Source organism: Dendronephthya gigantea, unplaced genomic scaffold, assembly GCF_004324835.1.
Source record: "Dendronephthya gigantea isolate DGI-Jeju-01 unplaced genomic scaffold, DenGig_1.0 000233F, whole genome shotgun sequence".
Lineage (NCBI taxonomy): Eukaryota > Metazoa > Cnidaria > Anthozoa > Malacalcyonacea > Nephtheidae > Dendronephthya > Dendronephthya gigantea.
In genome coordinates, this window is record NW_021163243.1 from 29,675 (window position 1) to 52,310 (window position 22,636).

The window sequence follows — 22,636 nt, forward strand, 5'->3', positions numbered from 1 at the left end:
TTTTGCTTCCCCCGACAATATATATATTTTCTGGATTCATTGATGCCGGATGGGAGTACGCACTTTGGCGTGGTCTTGCTCAGGGGCAGGTGTCCAAGGAAATTTGGCCCCCCTTTTGAAAATTATTTGGCCCCCTGGAAAACATATACGTTATAGTTTATAGTTTTTATCTCGGCGAAGAGCTAAGACGAAAATTGTTAACGTGCACGTGGCTAACATCTAGGGTTATCATCATTTAATTTCCTAAATCAACCTTTCCTATTTTGTATAAAAGCTAAGCCTATAATTTATAAGGTCACCAAATTAAAAATTTCTGGGGAGGAAAATTAAGTAATGCGCAGTTCGGAAATTTGGTCCCCCTCGGTAACGTAGCTACTTTATATATAATCTCATTATTATATTATTATATATCACTATTATATATAACGTACTTTATATATAATCTGAATACATGTATATACATATATGCTTTCAAGGCATGATTCTCAATCAGAAGGAAGCATGTCCAAACAATTTTGTACGGGGAATATTTGAAATTTAGTCTGTCAGGTACCAATTTTTGGCACCTTTTGGGCAGCAATTTTTCTTATTAGCTATATAAATTCCTATTTGCCTGGGTTGGTGGCCCATAAATGAAAGCACAGATTTCTGTTAAATGCCACAGCCCAGTTACATAATTATAAAATTTCAAAGGCAAGGAGTTTTTCTAAAGAGGGTTGAGGAATTTAGACTCAAATTTATAAATATATATATATATATATATATATATATATATATATATATATATATATATATATATATATATATATATTATTACGCTATTTACAGTTTTATCAGTTTATTAAGAGTTCAAGCCATATACCGTTCTCTTTTATAATGCAGTCCATCTAATTACAAATGCTATATATCAATATATATATATATATATATATATATATATATATATATTATTATTATATATATATTATATATATATATATATATATATATATATATATATTTATATATATATTATATACACCCATTTGCAAAAACGTTGGCCGCAGATAGATAGATAGATAGATACTCGAAGTCTAATTAGAATTGCATATGATTACATTTGCATGGGATTTCAATCATATTACACAACATATGCAATTCTAATTAGATTTCGGGTATCTATCTATATATCTATCTGCGGCCAACGTTTTTGCAAACGGGTGTATATATATGTATATATATATATATATATATATATATATATATATATATATATATATATATATATATATATATATATATATGTATATGTATATAATGTATATCGCAGATACTGGGCTGTGGCATTTAACAGAAATCCGTGCTTTCATAAACCGTTGTAATAAACTTGTAAATAGTCTGTCACGAAGGTCGCAGGGAGCGGCCGAAAATTTAGTCTTTTAATCTTTTAATAAATTTTAGACCAGATACAAACCTGTTTCTTACTTTATCATGTCTTTCACTGGTCGCCCTTGTAGTATTTATAAACTAACTAGAAATGCATGCATGCATTAACCCCTCACCGGCTCTTAATGCCATAACATCATTTCCAAAAATCGGGGAAAAAAATTAATTCAAAAAAAATATAAATACAAACTATGTAACAAATTTACAATAATACAACATTTACAGAATAATAAAATAATTTACATATTAATTTAAAACAATTTTAACAATTTAATCAATAACAATAGCCCCGTTTACACTACAGTGAATTTATCGGCACGGCACGGCTAAAATTGGCACCTGTGCCAAATGTCACTAGTGTTCAGGCTACGAAAGCAAAGGCCGAGCATAGATGAAATGGGCACCCATTTTTGGGCAACCATATGTTGTTTGTGAACCAGTGACCTAACAACTGACTTTACATTACGTGACAAATCATCAACCTCGTACCCAGGGTAATTTCGCTGTGTTATAGGGAGAGACCGCAGCGTGGTCCGATGAGCGGAGGTAAAAAGACCCTGGGTACGAGGTTGACAAATCATAAGGTACTGTACATACGTGTTTGGCACGTCGCTGCCCTGTGGCCATGCAGGCCACATTTGTAACACCGCCCTAATATCAAGAAATGATATCAAGAAATAATTGGTTTCCAGGCTACCAAAAATCTTCAGTTAACTGCATGACCATTATCAATTAAACTTTACTAACATCTCATATGTCCAAGTAACACTAAAAAGACAAAATGCCATACTGAGCATTCTCACAATGTAATATTTCTTGAGTAGCATCAAATGAGAAAAACCGGAAACAATTGTTGTGGATATAATGAATCATACAGTACCTGTGCCTGCCCCTCGAAACCCAGGGCGAACAAATTTCATTCCGTCGTACAAATTAATTCCCAATTTCATTCTGTCTTGCCAGTTCTTTGCCAGCCGAGCCTGTCTTTTTTCCAGTGTTTCACCAACTAAGAGAGCTCGTCTTTTTTCCCTCTGCACGCCTATCCTCATACGTTACTCCCTTCCTTGTCGTCTCCTGTTTTCTAATGCGGTTATTGTCCGACATTTCCGTGGAAATTGTCTTTCAGTGTTTTTTTTTTGTCAAATATAAACTAATTGTTCACAATACTGTAAAAGGTTTTTGTAATTTGCTTTTGTGAAAGAAATAACATTCAAATTATAACGACAGTCAATTTACTCACGTATTTTTCTTAAAAAAATTTAGGCCTTAGCCAATCATAAGCTGGTTAGTTACCAGTTCAAACTCGTCTTAAACTCACGCATGCGCATAACTTACAAAAACGCCCAACGTCCATGACATAATGGCGGACAACTTTCATTTCGCATTTGCATTCCCGGGCGTAATTCCTAATCTCCGGGCGGAATTAGAACCCTCCCCCGGTGCTTCGCACCAGCTCGGGGATTAGAAACACCTATGATGATGAAGCATTATATTTGGGAAAGAAATTAGAACGGATTTCACTGTCGCAGGTTAGACACACTGAACATCTACATAATCTGCATCGATGTAAGGAGAAACGATTATTACCACGTTTCCTATTATCACGGCCACCGTTGGGGGATTGCTAGAAGAGTTGGCTGGGCGTATTTGCAGTTGTTAACTAGAAATACATGCATGCAAAGCCCCCTCGCCTGATGCAATAAACATATATTTCCATCGCTGAAATTTTATATATAATACTCGTTTCTGCTGAATGATCGAAGTCGCAAAGGAAAGTCCTATATCTTGGTACAATAATAAAGTCGACTCTCGAGCTATCAAATTCGACTGTAATCATAATTGTGCTACGAATTGTATTAAAAATAATACAGTTTTAGCGAAATTTCAATTGCTTTTTAAAGAGATTATTTTAACAAAATCAACAAAAATTTCAAAGATTTTGTACAAATATTATATATCGATTCAATTACAAATTCTCATTACATCGCTTCGCTTGTCAAGTTCGGCGGGAAAATTCCCGTGTTTCTATACAGTTATAGAAACACGCTTCTGGACCAATCAGCACGCGCGTACTATAAATGTCATATTAAATCGAAAAGCAGGTCAGCACAGACTTTTATATAGTCTTATCCCGCGCGATATTAGAGCGGTGCATGTTCACACCACATAAACGTTATAAAGGAGAGACACACGAACAGAAATTTAAACAGTGAGCGGTTCATAACGAGGAAAGCATTAAGAAGAAATGGGTAGAAAATGTTTCCCAGAGGAAGCTGAACAGTGATGAAATAAGCCTGCTTAATTCGAAAGGGTTTGAATTTTGCTATAATACCTAGGAATATCCCAGCAAAGGAAATACTTGCTTCCGTAGAAGAGGGGATCAATAATCTAACAGAGAACGATAAAGAAAGTATTCGAGGGGAAATCTACGGAATACTGAAATGCGCGAGGCTACCAACTAAACAAAACCTAACAGACAGGGAAAGACAAGCAATGAAGGATCGTAAAAATGACAAAGCAATCATGCAAGGAAGTGTATCGTAATTATAAAGGAAATGCTACCGTGGTTATGGACCGGACTACGTACCATGAGATGCGAGAAATGTTACAAGATCAAGAAGTCTACAAAAAAAATCACAGACAAAAGACGCAACCCGACTACCAAGGTAGAATCAGACCTACAAAAAAATGCTATTAAAACTACGATAGACACTTTGAAGTTAATTATTGAGTCATTGGTGTTAAGCGAATTATTTTGCATGTTCGTCAGTATGGACCAATACATCTGACTCAAACATCAAAAAATTGCAACTGGTTCAAAATTTTGCAGTAGGAATAATAACAGGCGCACGAATGTTTGATCATATCACTCCCCACGTTCAAGAACTGGGATGGCTCTCTGTAAAAGCCGTACATTTACGTTATAGAGACCTTTTATTAATGTTCAAATGCCTTAATGGCATAGCTCCAGGATATCTCAGCAGAAAATTTTCTACTTGTTCTAGCATCCATGACCGTGAAACACGAAACAGGAATGATTTAGACATACCTATTTTCAAGACAAGTTCTTGGCAGAGGACTTTTAAATTCCGTGCAACGAAGTTATGGAACGATCTTGATGGTAAATTTAAAGACATCAGTAGTTTTACCATTTTTAAGAAACAATTGAGAGAAAATATGCTTTTAAACAGTACCTTATAGATTTATACTTAAATAAATTTTATACCTGTAAATAGTGCATATATTTTATACATAGTCTATTAAGCTTGTAAATTGATCTGAAAAGCCCGTTGTGGGAGATCAAATTAAATTAATAATAATAATAATAATAATAATAATAAAAAAATCGGACAATATGACGGAACCAGAAAATTGGAAATTTAGACGTTTTGATTCCAAACCTGCATGCATCGCTCTATGGCATGCCAGAAGTACATACAGTACCGCTGCTTGCTAAAGAGGACCATTATACCACAGGGGAAGGAATTTCAACAAATATACCGCTACGACATATCAACAGCTGTACTGGCTGTCCAACTTATCAGTTATCCAAATATCGATCCGGCCTTCCTTTAAAAATGTTTTTTCAATGATGAATTAACAGGAAAAATTCGAAAGAATCCGTGATCAAAAAGTCGAAGAAGACGAGTTTGGAAATTATTGACAAATCTCACAAAAGAGCAAGTCATGTCCTAAAGCGTGCCCCAGCTTATTCGGCAGGCGGAAAACACTGCAGGCTATGTACGGAGGAAAAGTTGTGCCTTTTAAAGAAAGCAAGATCAGAACTTTTCGCGAAATGCCGCCATGCAGAAAAATTCCACGCGGGAAAATTCACGAGCGCGTACGAAACAAACGGACACGCACGTGCGTTAAAAAACTGTTAGTGAGTAGCGTCCCAAACTGAACTGAACTATGAACAGTTGCTTGATGATTTTAAGAAGCATGAAACTTTAAGTAGCAGCTAATACTGTTTTAAGATTAAATAAATAAATATCGCTCTACAAAAATTGTGTTGAGCACTCTTCAATCTACAACAGATAAAAAGCATTTGTTATTAATATATATTATATATATATATATATATATATATATATATATATATATATATATATATATATATATATTTAAAATATGTATTTAGAATCATATATGAGTAGAGTGCTCGATATACCAAAGTATAGAGCTAGTATAAAGATAAAATAAAATAAACTTGGTTTACTTCATAAGATTTTATTCACTACAAACTTGTTTCGTATGACAAGCAACGCTTGCCACACTCATCAGGTGAATTTAAATTTAAATTCACCTGATGAGTGTGGCAAGCGTTGCTTGTCATACGAAACAAGTTTGTAGTGAATAAAATCTTATGAAGTAAACCAAGTTTATTTTATTTTATCTTTATATATATATATATATTATATATATATTATATATATATATATTATATATTATATATATTTATCACATACTTGTGCCTTTATCAGGGCGATAACAGGGTGACATAAAAACGATATCGTCACTGATATCGCTTTTTGTCACTGATATCGCTTTTTGTCCCGCTGCATTTGCCGCTGTCAAAACAAAGATGGCTGACTCGAGCAGTTCGAGGTTTGTTTCAGTCGATGTCGATTGCTTTATAGAAAAAAAGGAAGTATGTGATAAACAGGTTATCACAATCGGGACGAGGTGATATCAGTTTTATCGCTTTCAGGACGATATCATAAATGACCCTCGTTCGCTGCGCTCACTCGTGACATTTATGATATCGTCCCTCAAGCGATAAAACTGATATCACCTCGCCCCTCATGTGATAACCTATACATATATATGCAATTGTCCAGTGTCAGGTTCATAGCTATTAATGGCATTGTCAAGTTTCAGGCTCATAACTATTAATGGCATGGTCAAGTGTCAAGTTCATCACTATTAATGGCATTGTCAAAGGTCAAGTTTATCACTATTAATGGAATTGTCAAGGGTCAAGTTCATCGCTATTAATGGCATTGTCAAGTTTCAGGTTCATAACTATTAATTGCATGGTCAAGTGCCAAGTTCATCTCTATTAATGGCATGGTCAAGGGTCAAGTTCATCACTATTAATGGGGAAATTTCAAGTTTCAGTTCATAACTATTATGGCATGGTCGCATTAAGTGTCAAGTTCATCACTATTAATCGAATTTCAAGTTGTCAAGTTCATAACTAATAACGGCATGGTCAAATGTCAAGTTCATCACTATTAATGGAATTGTCAAGTGTCAAGTTCATAACTATTAATGGAATTGTCAAGTTTCAGGTTCATAACTTTTAATGGCATGGTCAAGTGTCAAGTTCATCACTATTAATGGCATTGTCAAGTGTCAAGTTCATCACTATTAAAGGAATTGTCAAGTTCAGTTCATACTTTTAATGGAATGTCAAGTGCCAAGTTCATCACTATTAATGGAATTGTCAAGTGTCAAGTTCATAACTATTAATGGCATGGTCAAGTGTCAAGTTCATAACTATTAATGGCATGGTCAAGTGTCAAGTTCATCACTATTAATAGAATGGTCAAGTGTCAAGTTCATCACTATTAATGGCATGGTCAAGTGTCAAGTTCATAACTATTAATGGCTATGGTTTCAAGTGTCAAGTTCATCACTATTATGCATGGTCAGTGTCAAGTTCATCACTATTAATGGCATGGTCAAGTGTCAAGTTCATAACTATTAATGGAATTGTCAAGTGTCAAGTTCATCAATATTAATGGAATTGTCAAGTGTCAAGTTCATCACTATTAATGGAATTGTCAAGTGCCAAGTTCATCACTATTAATGGAATTGTCAAGTGTCAAGTTCATCACTATATTAATGGAATTGTCAAGTGTCAAGTTCATCACTATTAATGGAATTGTCAAGTGTCAAGTTCATCACTATTAATGGCATGGTCAAGTGTCAAGTTCATAACTATTAATGGAATTGTCAAGTGTCAAGTTCATCAATATTAATGGAATTGTCAAGTTGCAAGTGTCAAGTTCATCACTATATTAATGGAATTGTCAAGTGCCAAGTTCATCACTATTAATGGAATTGTCAAGTGTCAAGTTCATCACTATATTAATGGAATTGTCAAGTGTCAAGTTCATCACTATTAATGGAATTGTCAAGTGTCAATTGCAAGTTCATCACTATTAATGCCATTGTCAAGTGTCAAGTTCATCACTATTAATGGCATATCCATTGCATATTCATAAAACAAAGTCTGTATCATTGTATTTGTTCATCTTGAATCGAAGGTTCGTTCCTTTTGGCCTAACTATCAAACAAGATAAGGAAAATCTAATTAAGGGACAACAGACATAAGTGAAGCGATCGACTTATTAATTAAGTCTGCTTTCCGTGTATACAAAAGTTTAAAATCATTGAAATGAAATGATACTTATAAATCAATGATTGAATAGATGCATGGGTTGGATTCTGTTGATTTTTCGGTGTGTTTTTTTCTGGCATAAAAATAAAAAAGTATGAAACATCTTCGAGGGTTTTAAACTTTTACGTGTGTACACGTAAGCACAAAAAGCGCGACAATGGAAAGCAGCCCTTATACTCATTATTCCGGAGTCGAAACGGCTGTATTCCGACCGGTTCACAACAAACATGCATACGGAACAGAATCATAGTAAAGCGGAATGATGTCTCGTTTATACGTCGCATTTTAGCTTCATTATCATCTCATTATCTATTGTTTGAATTACATTCGATGCGACCAAAATGCGCGACGTTGAACGTAGGCCTACATAATAAACAATTAAACATTACTGTCTTTGGGAGACACTGGTATTATCCAACATGGCATGCATACAAAGGCAATGCGTGGCAATAGCTCAACTGATAGTTCGTGGCTTCGTGTCTGTGCCCAGTGCGTGGTTTTGACTGAGACACGCGTGGCCAGCGTGGCAAAGAAATTCTATCGGGTTTGATTTTTTTATTCACGGGTCTGAGAGTTGTCAAATTGGTTTGACGAGGTAATAAATGCGAGAAATCTTTGGGAGGGGAAACATATTTATAGACAGAGGTTGATAGATCTAGATAAACAACAAGTCGCAGAAATCTTTTCTATATGTTCACCGTCAATGCCTGTTGTGTGCTCCATTTTTTGCATGGCACCCTTTGGTCTTTGTTTTGAATAGTCATCCAATATTTGAAGCAGTCTATTTGGAACCTCCCAAGAGCCACTTTCCTCTTGGACTACATAATTATAGCTTTTTTCTTAGATGGTTCCAGAGCACTTGTGCATATCAGGTAACTAGACCACTCCTAGCTTCCAAAATAATTTCCGCTATTTTGCAGAGGAACAAATTTACGGGGGCATTATCTGTGTAAGGCACTATTGAAGATACTGTTGCCCATGTCCCTTCGCAAAAAAAATCCCTTGAATTCGTTTTTTTCGATACACATGCAGTGTGCGAAACTTTCATAAAGATCTTTAGTGTTGTATATGCTCTCATTAGGGACTTGTCGCAGCTCTCGGATGCTTTCGTCCAATTGCAATTGGATAATGCTTTTCTACGCTTTCTAAAGAACGAAGCTATGCTATTGGTTGAGACAGAAATTTATTGTAAAGTTCAACTAATGAAAATCATTCTTGCGAGGAGCTGCGACACTACTCCTCATTATGGAAGGCTCTGTGCAATCTAATCTATATTCCAGCCTTATTTAATTTTATACATACGTTTTTCCGTTTTAGGTATTTTAGGCATTCCCAGAACACTTCATTGAGACAGCTAGATACAGTTTGACACAAGGCTATTTTCATTGTTTTGAAAGAATGCAGGTGCATTACTAATATATCCGGCAGACAAAATCAAGGAAAGGAAACGGAATTTTGTAACATTATAGGTACTTTCGAAGAGTGCGAGCGACTGAATGAAAGCAAATTACAATCGTGGCATACGATGGTCTCCTTGACATTGAGTAGAACTTGTCCAATATATACAGTGGCGTAGCCAGTCTGACGATTTTGTCCCGCGCCATGTAAATTTCTAGTTATTATATATCGTCTATATAAATTATAGTAAGTATTCATCTCTTCAGAAATTTATTGTTTAATTTCACAGTCAATAATCACCCGCCAGAATATTAGTGTAACGGGACAAATCGTCAGGGTGGCTACGCTATTAATTGCAATACATTATGTGCGAATCTATAGTTAATATATTCTGCGTTTGAAAGTCAATAATTATACCGTTAACAATAATAACATGATCGTCTCTCAACCAATGACTTTGTGAGCAGCTATATAATTATATAAAATTATTACGTTTACGACTATATGTATCTTTTATTTCATTCACAGAATTGAGACTTGGTTCATACCTGCAAAATACGACATTGAAAATTCTAAACATATTAAGACGCAATTAAACGATGAATTATTCTGGCTTCGTTATGCATGTTAACATAATTTTTTGTCCTTCGTAAAATTATTTGTTTGACTTCTCGGCCGGGACGGCTGCAATTTCAATTTACTCAAAAGGTATGGTTTTACCAATTTCCGGATTAAACACTTTATAATAATGGTTAAAGATCTATATACGCTCTATAGCTATAAAAGTTAAAATATAAAACAGGATTATAATAACTTTGATAAGTTTTAGACTAGTAAAACAACTGTCGAAAATAACGAGGTCAGTGTGAATTTTATCGAATACATTATTAATTAAGTTGGGTTCCGGTTTTATTGGGACATCCTGTATAACATTGTTTAAAACCAATCAAAAGACCTTCAACGGCCAACTTTGGGGAACGATTTGGTTTTAAAGTCGAAAATCTCTTTCGTCGGACAAAATTTTTTGATAGCTCACGTCTGCAGAAGGTTTTTTCTGTGCCTACGGAATAAGACAAGCCTCGCCGTGGCGAAAAATTTGGTCAGGTTTGATTGGAAAACATGCTGATTTAAGTGATACGAAGTTTAAGAATACAAGTGGTTACTGTCTTTAGGAGACAAAAGCAGGAAAAGGAAAAACCCTCATGATCAAGGAGTTGCTTTTGTCGACTTACGTCGCGTTTGAATGCTCTGCTCGCCATGCATGATGATGCAACCTCGTTCTTGTTATTGTTGTTTATAAAAAGGCTTGAGATATCGTGAGTTGATATTATGTATCACAGCATAGAGCCGAAGAAACACCACAAGAAGAAAATCGTGAAGGAAGAACACCTGTTGTTAGAAGATCGTTGAAACAAAGGTATAGTCCCCTGAGAGTAAGTACTAAAAGAGTCACGTGTTTCGGATTTGTTCAGTCATTTTCATGAAATATTTGAAAGTAAATTTTACGTTAATTCCTCTGCAAACACAGTCGTTTCGTTTAGGGTTCATAAAGGCAAGTTCAATACAATGGAGCACAATAAGTCGCATGCTACACGTTCAAACCATGTGCTTGACGTTCAATTTTCAAATAACATGCATGGCTTATAATTATATATATGTATTCTAAAGAAAACATGTATATATATAACAATGTTTCCTAATCTTTACCAAATAGATTTGAAATTTAAAAATGAAGGAAATGTTGGTTACTGTGGTCATTTTGGCACTCATCTCTGTCGCTTTAGGGAACAGTCTCAAAGTCGAAAATCTCCTTCGTCGGTCAAACACAGGTAAAAGATAATTCGCATTTCGCGTTAGAATTATGCTAGAATTATTGCGGCGTTTGGGCAATTTTAAAATTGGAAAGTTTAAACATATATATTTGATTCTGAAGGCGCAATTCTATACCTATTTCATTCGTTGAAAAATACCAAGTCTCTTCATCAAATTTGGCGCCTTTTTAGCCCAGAAGCAGTACCGTAGCTAGCCTTACGATTTGTCCACTATGCATGCTAATGTGTGTTCAATCCCTGTGGAAACAATAACTGAAAAAAAGAATAATTATATTAATGGTATATATATATATATATATATATATATATATATATATATATATATATATAGATATATATATATATATATATATATATATATATATATATTTAATACCTGATATTCTTTTTTATGTTTTGAACATGCGACATGTAGCTAACGACGTGGTAAGTACACCTTACTGTATGTTACTGCGTCATTGATTGTGATCTTAAACATGAATGTGATCACGCCAATATATATAGCTGTCTAGCATAATGAACATTGCAAAAAAGTGCATTGGTAGTTGAGATAAAGTGGGTAATTTAGTGCCATCAACATGGGACATGCTGCATAATACAGACCTGAAACGAAACTTCTGAAATTTTGAGTCTTTAAGCTATAGTCATTATAATTTTTTTTTTCATTTGTTTTAAAATGGATTGTTTGTTTTCGCAGACAATGATCACCGAAATATTTCCATAGATCGACTGAATTGAAGTCTGCAGGCTATATCACTGGGTTTAGATATCACATGCATGCATGCATTTGAAAGAAAGAACTACATGCAGCATTGCCTTTAGTAGTGAAGAAAATTAACCCAATGCTAACTATTAAAAATTGCAATGAAGCTCTATCAAAACAAAATACCTGTTATGGAATATAATTATTTCTTATTTTTCGAAAAAATAATCAGGTTGGCTTAAAACAAGATTGCGTAATGAACTTAATTCGCTTAATGTCGAACGACATCGATCGTCATGCACGTAGATATAATATAGTCGTTCGGCTTGAATGCAATGGAAACGACTTAAATTTTGTGAAATATATATTTTTATTTACCTTAATAACTCAATTTTTTGGGTTTTCAGATTATCTCAGTTTCTGTTAACCTTGTTTTCCCTATACCCATCAATATCCCTCCAGTGGTGGTCAACGTGCTTCATGGGACCAATGCTTTTGCAATACTACAGCAAGCTTCATTGGAACATCCATGCTACAGGTTCAGATATGAATACTCGCCCGGACTTGGAGACTTTATAACTGCCATATGTGGTATCCCAAACAGCCTAGTCCCTAATTACTATTGGTTCATTTATGTAAATGATATCCCATCCGAAGTTGGAATTGATTGTATAATACCGGATGATGGCGATAGCCTTACATTCAAATACGAGACGTTTGCACCGTGAATAACTTTGAAGTTCACCTGTAATTCTCGCACCTAAATAGATGTATACTTTGATTAGTTCTAGTGATGAATAAATACTTAACAAGTGCGTTTATTGATTTGCTCTTCTTTGTAAAGGCTGCATATGATATTATATAGGCATAGTAAACTATGGTTGGAGATTGCAAGGGAATTTCAAATATACTTAGATATACCAATTTAAAATTAAAACTTCAAAATAATATACTAAAATTTCAAATATACTCAAATAATAAATCATACAAATTTAAAAAGTCAAAGAATTACCAGTGATATGATAAACCTCATGATCATGCATTTACTCATAAATATTTGATTATCTATTATTTAATTATAAACTGTATTCGACGCAACCAAAATACTACGTATAAACTATAGCTATAGGCATATAATTATTTCTCTTTAGATGTAAATTAATACAGGTAGGCAATAGGCATCTAGTATACTTCTTGCCACTAATGTGACCGCCTATATAATTTGACCAGTCGCCAGTGGGATTTAAATTTGAAATAAAATAATGAACTTCATTTTGAACAAGTACGATCGTATACTGTAGGGACCAGGAACTGCGTAACCGAGTTTAATTTCTGAACTGCATTGTATTTATAAAAATGGAGAGGACAATGTAATTCTAATCGTTTCCGTTTACTTATATATAGGCTGAATATTAATGATATGTATATATTATTTGCTGCAAATATATCAAGAATTGCTTGTAACTTGCTTCAAAGGTCAAAAGTAAAAATTCGAACTCCGTCAATCGATGCGGAATTTTGCTTAGAATAATTGTGCCAAGTTTCATTCCGATCAAACAAGTAATGATACAGCCTTAGGGTTTTTTTAAAGAGCGTCGCCTCCTAACAACAACAAGAAGATTAGCAGCGGTTAGGGACCAGTTCCTGGTCCAAAAACTGGAAACCGAATTTACAGACCTTTAATAAGCCCTGTTTACGCTACATTCGATTTATTGGCACGGCACGGATAAAATGGGTTACCGTGTCTATTTCATCTGTGCTCGGCCTTTGTTTTGGTAGCCTGAATACTAATAAATTTGGGTACGGGTACCAATTTTAGCCATGCCGTGCCGATAAATTGAGTGTAGTGTAAACGGGGCTATAGACTACACTCAAGCCCCATTTACACTACACTCAATTTAGCGGCACGCCACGACCAAAATTGGTAGTAGTAGTAGTAGTAGTAGTAGTAGTAGTAAAACTTTATTTAAAAGTCACACGCTAGCCCCGTCAACTTTAAGCTGATTTCCACGAGGGGCGTGTGATTTACATTTAAAAACATATACACAATTAACTAAATACTATTATACAGGACAATTAACCACTATATTCAACACACCACGCTACAATACACTACGTAAACAACTTACATGTATTAATAAAAGTATGGAATATGGAGAGTTATAAAGACGAATAAGGAAGTTAAAATTTATACCTAGAAGTGTTTAATTTGTATGAGTACGAATTCTTTCTTTAAACATTGTCAATGTATCCGAACTACGCATATCCATAGGTAGAGAGTTCCAGACTTTAGCGCCATCGTATGAAAAACTTTTCTTTAGTTTCTCAGTCTTTTGCTGAGGCAATTGCAGCGAGGTGGAGGAACCCCTTAGGTTGTATCTGGTAATGTTTCTCTTATGTTCAAGCAGTTTCGTAAGCGAACTCGGAGCCAAATTAATTAGAAACTTATACATTGTTTTAGCTTTAGACTTGGCTCGACGAGATTTTCCCATCCTAGTGCTTTTATTGCTTCTGGTCTAGAAATATCGTTACTAAAGTTCATGATTACCCTTGCAGCTCTATTCTGAAGTTTTTGCAACCTGTTTGAAAGACCGATACCCATGGTGTCCCACACCTCGCTACAATAGTCAAAATGAGGATTGATAAGATTAAGGCATTATAAATTGAAATTAAAGTGTCTCGGTTTACAAATTTAAATCACGAATTTTCCTAATGGCTCCTATTCCCGAAGTAACTTTGTTGGCCACCTTGTCCATATGTTCATTCCAAGATAATTTATCATCAAGCTCTACCCCAAGTACGGTAGCTTTATAGACTTGTTTAATTTTTGCTTGATTTATTTTGAGATCTGGCTGTGTAATAATATTATTTAGTTTGCGAGCTGAGCCAATAAGTATAAATTCTGTTTTTGTGACATTAAGGCTCAGTTTATTGGCTAGTACTAGCCATTCATTTATACATATAAGATCACTGTTCATTCTTGACTCAATTTCCTGGATATGCTCACCGGCTATTGTAAGGTTTGTATCGCCGGCAAACAGCAGAGGAGTAGCATGGTTTAAACATTTGGGGAGATCATTTATATATATAAGGAGAAAGAGGGGCCCCAAAATTGACCCTTGGGGAATACCACATGTAACGCGCCTTGCAGTTGACATCATGCACGTCACCCAACTGACACACTTTTGGTTACGGTCAGATAAGTATGAACGTATCATAGCCAAGGCACTTCCCGTTACACCGTAAAGTTCTAACTTTCTCAATAGAATACCGTGATCAATAGTATCGAATGCCTTCTTAAGATCTATCAAAACAACCAAGTTGAACATTTTGCGGTCCATATTGACATACCAACTGTTCGTACTATCTAGTAATGTCGAGGCAGTAGAGTGATATTTTTGAAAACCAAACTGGTGTTCAGAGAGTAGAGAATTATCAGTAAGATATTGGTATATCTGATCATACATTATTGGGTACCCGTACCCAATTTTATAATTGTGCAGGGGGCGGTGGTATGTAAACGTAGTTAATTTTAACTATAGTTAGTGACAGAATTAACCAATCAGAGTTATGTATATTTCTGAGTTAACTACGAATTAATTACGCAAAATGTAGTGAACAGTTTTATACAACCGGCGCCTGGCTACCAAAACAAAGGCCGAGCACAGACGTGCCTATACACTTGGAACAAATTCAACTATAATCATAATTATTGTTTTATACGGATAGTTTTAAATACTACAATTTTTCATGTATATTAATTCAGAATATAAATTATAAGAATTGTGGAGAATGTAATTTCTTCTGTCTGCAAATTGTAACACATAAAATAGTTTGGATGTTACGTTTTCCAAAATAGCTAAGAGTGATACACTGCATGCGCGTGCCTTAGGCTTAATAATGCTCGGCTGCATAACGCGTACTAAATGATAATCCGTAAAGTAGCGTGAATTACGATAATTGTAGCTACATGCATGATTGATCTTAAAGATTAAAGTGCCTATGTCATGTTTGAAGAAATAGACTTTGTAGATATTTTAGACGATTTTAAGAACTTTTGCGATATATTTGATGAATCGAAAATTTCATCTTCATTGACTTTAAGGGCCTTAAAGTTGGTGATTTAGACTAAAACCGTGCAGCTTGGGCCTTTCGGGCGTGAACTTCCATTGAGCGTTAACTCGCTGGGGCTGTACATGAATTAACACCTATTAGCGAGAACACTGTCAATGACGTCAATATTTATGTTAATATATATAATGCTATATCAATGCTGTCTTGCGAGTTGCAGCTCGTTTAATCAAAGTCTTTAGAAGCAGCTAGTTTTAAAAATATTTTAACATACGAATCACAACAAGAGTATCAACAATAATAGTAATATTAGCGACATTTTCCCCGCAACAAAGCGAAAATACAGGCCCAATAGCACATGTTTAACAAAATAGAACATTTTTTGGTAACATGGATATTTGTTTTTTAAATATGCTATTTGTCTTTGTTGTGTCCATGTAAATGTTTGACTTCATGTGAAGAGTAACAAAACATCACTTAATACTTTGAACTTTGAACGCGCTCGAGAAGACGTGAAATCAGAAACCACGTGAAGATCCGGTAAAAGCACTAAATAACAAAAACATTTAGCTCATTGTAAAATGAGAATAAAAACATATGCCTATACTTACAGCAACCTAATTTTAAATAAGTCAAACATTTCACGAATCTGAGCGATGAAATTAGCACTGGAAAGTGTTGCTAAGAAAGAAATGGGCCTAAGACAAGCAGCAAAAGCTTTTAATGTACCAAACGACTCTTTGCATAGAAGACTGAAAAAGATGAAAGAATGTGACCCCGGTGGTGACAATATTCAAAGCATGTCCAATAATGTGTTGGGACGGTTTAGAAATGTGCTATCTGAGAGCCAGGAGAAAGAACTTAAATTAGGGTACATCATTAATATGGATACTGCATTTTATGGCCTTACCATTAGAGAGATCCAGGTATTAGTTTACGAGTACCGCGAACGAAACAATGTAGCTCATCCTTTCTCAAAGGAAAAAAAGCTTGCTGGCAAAGATAAGGGAGTAACCACAACAATACTCTGTGCTGTGAATGCAACTGGCCATTTTGTGCCCCCAATGATGGATGATCTTTAAACGAAAGAACAAGAAGGCTTCTCTTACTGATCATGCTCCAGCAGGAACATTATACAAGGCTGTTTAGAAAATGTACTCCGAAAACAAACATCTTGTAAACCCAAGATATGAGTTGTTAAAAACAAGACACAATAATCAAGGTTATATTTCGACTCTATTTCAAAGTCATTGTCAAACCTGTCAAATCAGGGATCTGGAATCAATCTCAAATATGTGTTGGCGCAAATATGCATGTCTGCACATAAATATACCTTCATTTGAATATTTAACTAAAATTATTAGCTATATATACTTATACCTAAATCACATCATTTTATACTTTACTACTTTTTTATTACTCTATATGGAGATGGTAAGTATAAGCATAACTGCATAAGCATCATAGTTATATAGGGTGTATATCGTATAGTGTGTTAGTTCTTGATAGTTGTGAATACACTTCATATCCTATTTTCGTTATTAATCAGGGAAGACAGTATATAATTCCAGAGGCTCTTTCGCCTAGCAAGACAATTATATTTGTTCAAAGTTAAACTGGCTTATGAAGGGATCTCGTATATACGTACACGGAACTTGTTCTACAGTAATTAAATCCTACCCAGCCGGCCTTTCGCCTCGCACTGGCGGAATTCTGTAAAGGTCCACACACATTGGACGCAAATTTTCAATATTTTTAAACAATCAAATAAATTCAAAGGAATTTTGAGAGTTATGGGCCCAGACATACCATGATGTGCTATCAGACAATTAAGTATTTATTAAGATTGGTATCTTAATATATTTAAAACTGCAAAATTCGTAACTCGTGGTTTCAATAACATGTTTAATTTTTCAAAAAATATCAAGTATGACACCCCAGGCGCTTTAGTAGTAAAATATAAAACGTTGCATTCAGCTATTGTATAAAGATCAACTGAAAAAAAGCTAGTGCCTCGATTTTTCTTAGCTGAACTCTATATAATAGCTGAATGGAACGTTATGTTTTTCCACTAAAGCGTCTGGGTACGAGGCTGCTTTTGATACGACGTACAACGGACGAAACATATTGCATTGCGCTTGAGCTCCATGAGCCATCAAACAATATGGACTCACTCAAGACATACAAGACCAACGGTATCACTTAATTTTGAGACTAGTGGGGTTACCTTTAATACCTTACTGTTTTTACCGTATAAAATTACCCAAAACGTTTTACCACATTTTGCATGCGATAAGGAAATGTGAAAATCATCCTAGAAATGACATTTCCACACGCGCAGCTGGTATTAATAATTAGGGAGGCACATATTCATATATTTATTTTGCTACTAGTAAGACAATCGGTGTCGGGTCAAAACACTGCTGTCCCGAGGTGTCAGTAAATAAGTGATTTGTTATTATATCTAGTGTAAATTGAAAAAAAAGTGCAATTGAAAAAAAAAACATGTACGTCTTAGGGAGGGGGATCGCCACTTTCCTGTGATTTCTAGGGTCGCGTTGCTTGCAGGAAACTGACATAGCAACGGATATCTAATTTAACTGATAATTTGCCCCAGAGGAAATTGTGAAATTCGCGTAATCAGGGAAATAGGAAAGCAGGAAGGATGAATTTTGACACTATAGGTATATAAAAATCGATAATGAGAAGGCAATGAAGCTTAATGAGGTTTATTAGCTCATTATTTATTGTTTTATCGACGTATAACCTTGATCTATTTTTTTGCTTCAAAAAAAATTTATATATGCCATCAACATGCGTCTATTCTGCAGTAATATATTTCACTAATTATGGCCCGTTTGCATTGGCGATTTTCGACTTTCTTCTTTTGATGTGAACGAGTAAATAGTTACGAATGCTCTGATGTATAAGAACTCTTATTTAAACACCAGTCAGTCGTTCACATCTATCAAAAGAAGGAAATCGCACATAAAATCGCAGCGAAAATTAGAAGTGTAAACGGGCCTTTATAAAGTGCGTAGTCAACCTCGTACCCAGGGTCTTTTACCTACGCTCCACGGCCCACGCTGCGGCAAAGACCCTGGCAGAAGCTGGTCACGTGACCCCCAGATTTTGGGGGTTTCTTGACTATTTTAATATGGGAGGGGTAGTTGGGAAGTGTATTTTGTATTGCTTTAGTTTTTGTATAGTTAACTGTTTTTAATACACGAAACTTTATATTAATATTTGCAATATTGTGAGACAAAATGTGTGAAAAACCTTGCATCATGTCTCTCTACAATCGTGGTATTAGATTACAATTCAAAGCAAGAAGTTGGATCAAATGTCAAAATCCTATTCATTTATACTTGCGTCGATGGCTAGTAAAGACACGCCTAAAAAGTTCTATAAGAAACGTTCGGAATCGACGGCAAATACTTCGCGTTGCAGGCTTTGCAACAGTGTTACTGATCCAAATCATAGTAAACGTCTATTTCGGGCCAACAATAAAGCAATTCTTCGAAACGTTGAGTCATTTTTTGGCAGCGAATTAATTGAGCACGTCGAGCTTCCTCGCTTGATATGTCGGCCGTGTGAGCGAAGACTTGATAACGTTGTGCAGTTCAAGAAAGTTATCGCCGAAACTCAGAGTGAGTTACAGAAAATTGTAAGAACAAAACGGTGTCTTGACGTATCACCTTCCGTGCTGAAACCACCCGTCAAACTTCGTTCTGCTGGGGATTTGCCACGTCGACGAAGTATCGATTTCGGCAATGTTGCTGAACAAGAAAATGTCATTCCTGCTGTTGCGTTATCGACTGTGAATGTAAGTACTTTATAAAACCTGAAATTTTACATTGTATATTTGTATAGGCGCAAAACCTTGCCAATTTTTCTTTTAGGAATATTTTGCGCTATATTTTACGCAAATTATGTATTTTCATTAGTGATTAATTCATGCATGTGTAATATTGTAAAAAGGTTTCCTTCACGAGATTGTTAGGCAAGCTGATGAAGCAAACCAATCATTCATTCACTTATATTATAGTTGGCAAGTCATAAGATGTTTCATATAAGTAATAATCAACAAATCTAAAATATGTGGTAACGTGTTTTGATACTAATATCATATATTCATATTAAATTTTAAGAATGATGAAATCTTGATTGAGGCAGAAAAGGAGCTTATAGAAGTTGCTAGGAGAAGTGAGCCATCTGTCCTAAGAGAAAGGAGCTTTGATGGTCTGGCAGACATAAGTTGGGTTACAAAAGTGCTTGAGGAGTTGTCGACCAGATGCCCAAGAGTCCATAGGATTCTATGTAGACTATTTGATAGCACCATATACAAAGAAAAGAAAAGTTATGCCATCTCCTTTGTGTACAGCATCATTATGTTTTTACGGTGCCATGAATTGAGTCGAGTTCAAAGAATCAATTCAGTTTTGCTAATTGAAGGACAAGCATCTGGAAATGTAAGATAAACTCATTCTTTCTGATTTACCTTTATGTGTGTGTTGACAATTGACATAATGTTATGGTAAGTTGTGCAATAGAAATGAATATTTAGTCTTATTTATATTCTGCATTATAGCTGGTTACACGTCTTCACAAGTATGGTATGTGCCTTGAACCATCAAGCAAATACAACATCCTGGAAGACATTGGCAAACACTTCATTGATCGTGCCGCAGAGTTGGTGAAGTCAGGACGTTCATTTGTGTATGTCTTAGATAACATTGACTGGGAGGAGAAAGCCCATGACATGAGGCAAAATGTGCAAAATAGAAGTGTTCATGCAGTTGCAACAAGTATTGTATTTAACCGTGTTTCTGATGAAGGATTGCCCGATTCTGGTCCACAGCAACGACTGAAAGATTGCAATGTTCATGAGTTGGTGAATATCAATCCACTGGAATTGGAGGCAATTCGAAACCGGTATACAATACTTGTTGCTAATATTCTGTTTGAATATTTCCCCTATTTTGGAGCGTTCAGGCAGTATCTACCTAAAGCCACAAACTGTGCATACAAGAGTGAGATGGAAACTAAGTCGGAAGTGTTGACAATGCCGGTTTTGATGAAAGACGAGAAGAAGTATGCAGAATGTGTTGATGTCTTAGATCAACTTGAAAAGTGGACTCATGACATCTATGAAGCTGCAGGGTTATGTTCACCACCTCCCAGTGATGTCCAAGATGCTACTCCCACCATTGGAACCCACTCCAGACCTGACCAACCTGGATCCCACATCCCTCCTGTAGAAACTGATACTGATCCACTGTGTGGTGTGAAAGTTCCATGCTTTGGGGATCAATTGACAAGAGTCAGATTTGCAGGGGCAAGAGACTTAAGATCAGGTTGTCACACAGCAAAGCAAAGACTTGATCATATCTATCCTTTCTCTATTGTTGACTGGCATACAAAGAGGAGCTTTTTGAAGGTATGTATGACTACAATACATGTAACCATGTAACTTCATATCTGCCATATTATGCAAATTAACCCATTTGAAATATTATATAAAATTGCCAAAAATGAGTAAACCTTTTCCATTTAGACCATATTCAAAAAACTCAGGCAGAGAGAAAGGTACACTTCGATTCTTTCGTGAGAAACTGAACCGAAGAAATGTTACTGTAGACGTGAAGCACTATGAGGATTGTGAACAACTGTTTTTCAGTATTGGTAAATGCTATGTTGTTGAAGCTCTCATGGAATTTTTTCAAATGGAAGACAGAAAGCACGATCCCACTGCAAACGTTCCTCATAGTGCAAGTGTTTCTGGTGATGAATATGGAAAGCAGTATATTTTTCAAGTTGTTGACAAGTTTCTTGATGAGTTTGTTTTCAATGAAGAAAAGAGTGATGATTCAGATAGTGTTTTGGATGGGATTTCAGATGATAGTGCATCAAACGAAGTTGCAGATGGTGTTTGGGCATATGCTGATAACTTGCTGAAGTGCTTCATGTTGTTAGCTGACTTCAAGGATGCTGTTGCTACTGGCAATGGTGAACACATTTTCATTCTGCGTAAACAATTATTAACTCATTTCTTCTCAACACCTGGCTTTAATGACTTTGCAATAGAGATGTTAATTAACATTCTTCAAACAGAAGTGTTGCTTTCAAAAGCTGAAGCTCATCGTTGCAAGTGGGCAGCAACTGTTAACTAAGGTGGTGCTGGTCATAACATAGAGATTGACCTGTTTCAGGTAAAGAATCACATAGAATCTGACTATATTTTGAAAACCGTCTATCTATATACTACATTATGTATGCGAATATTAACATCTGTATAAAGCTATACCATGCATACTAATTAACTTAATTATACTAATTGACAATACTATAATAACATAGAGATTGACCTGTTTCAGGAAAACAGAAACTGTGAAATGAAAAAGTTGATAAGGTCAATGGGTGCCAATAAACAGAGAAAGCAATAAAACGAGCAAGCAAAGCATCAGGTGGAGTGACTGAGATTGTGGAAGCATTTGAGGCACAAATGAACATTCATGCTAAGTCAACAAGCCATACTCACAAGTCTTCAACTGATGATGAGGCCATAGTTGCAAGAGACCTGAGAAGTTTAAGGCCTTTCAGACAGGAAGAGGAAAGGAAATTTGAAACATTTGATGGCATTTCTCACAATCCAACACACTTGTTAGATAAAGACAAGTTCAAGGAATGGATGGAACGACATAAGAACAATATATTAATCCACTACCCTGTAGCAGAAGAACCTCAATAGACCTTTTCAGGAATTACCAGTACATGTCACAAATGCATAGAAGTCAG

At 35.4% G+C, this 22,636-nt stretch overlaps 1 protein-coding gene across 1 annotated transcript; it reads left to right on the plus strand.

Annotated features, from left to right (window-relative positions):
- Positions 1-19,214: 19,214 nt before the first annotated feature.
- Positions 19,215-22,589, plus strand: LOC114540402. The gene is made up of 6 exons (XM_028560593.1): positions 19,215-19,664; positions 19,990-20,310; positions 20,430-21,278; positions 21,396-21,427; positions 21,519-21,847; positions 22,273-22,589. Exons 1-6 carry the CDS (start codon positions 19,215-19,217, stop codon positions 22,587-22,589), a joined length of 2,298 nt encoding a protein of 765 aa, XP_028416394.1.
- The last annotated feature ends 47 nt before the right edge of the window (positions 22,590-22,636 follow it).

Excerpts from the sequence above, each read along its gene's own strand:
- LOC114540402 (XM_028560593.1), top strand. The coding sequence starts at position 19,215 with ATGGCTAGTAAAGACACGCCTAAAAAGTTCTATAAGAAACGTTCGGAA. Across the intron at positions 20,311-20,429 it reads AAGGACAAGCATCTGGAAAT|CTGGTTACACGTCTTCACAA; the intron begins GTAAGATAAACT and ends TCTGCATTATAG. Across the intron at positions 21,279-21,395 it reads CAAAGAGGAGCTTTTTGAAG|ACCATATTCAAAAAACTCAG; the intron begins GTATGTATGACT and ends TTTTCCATTTAG.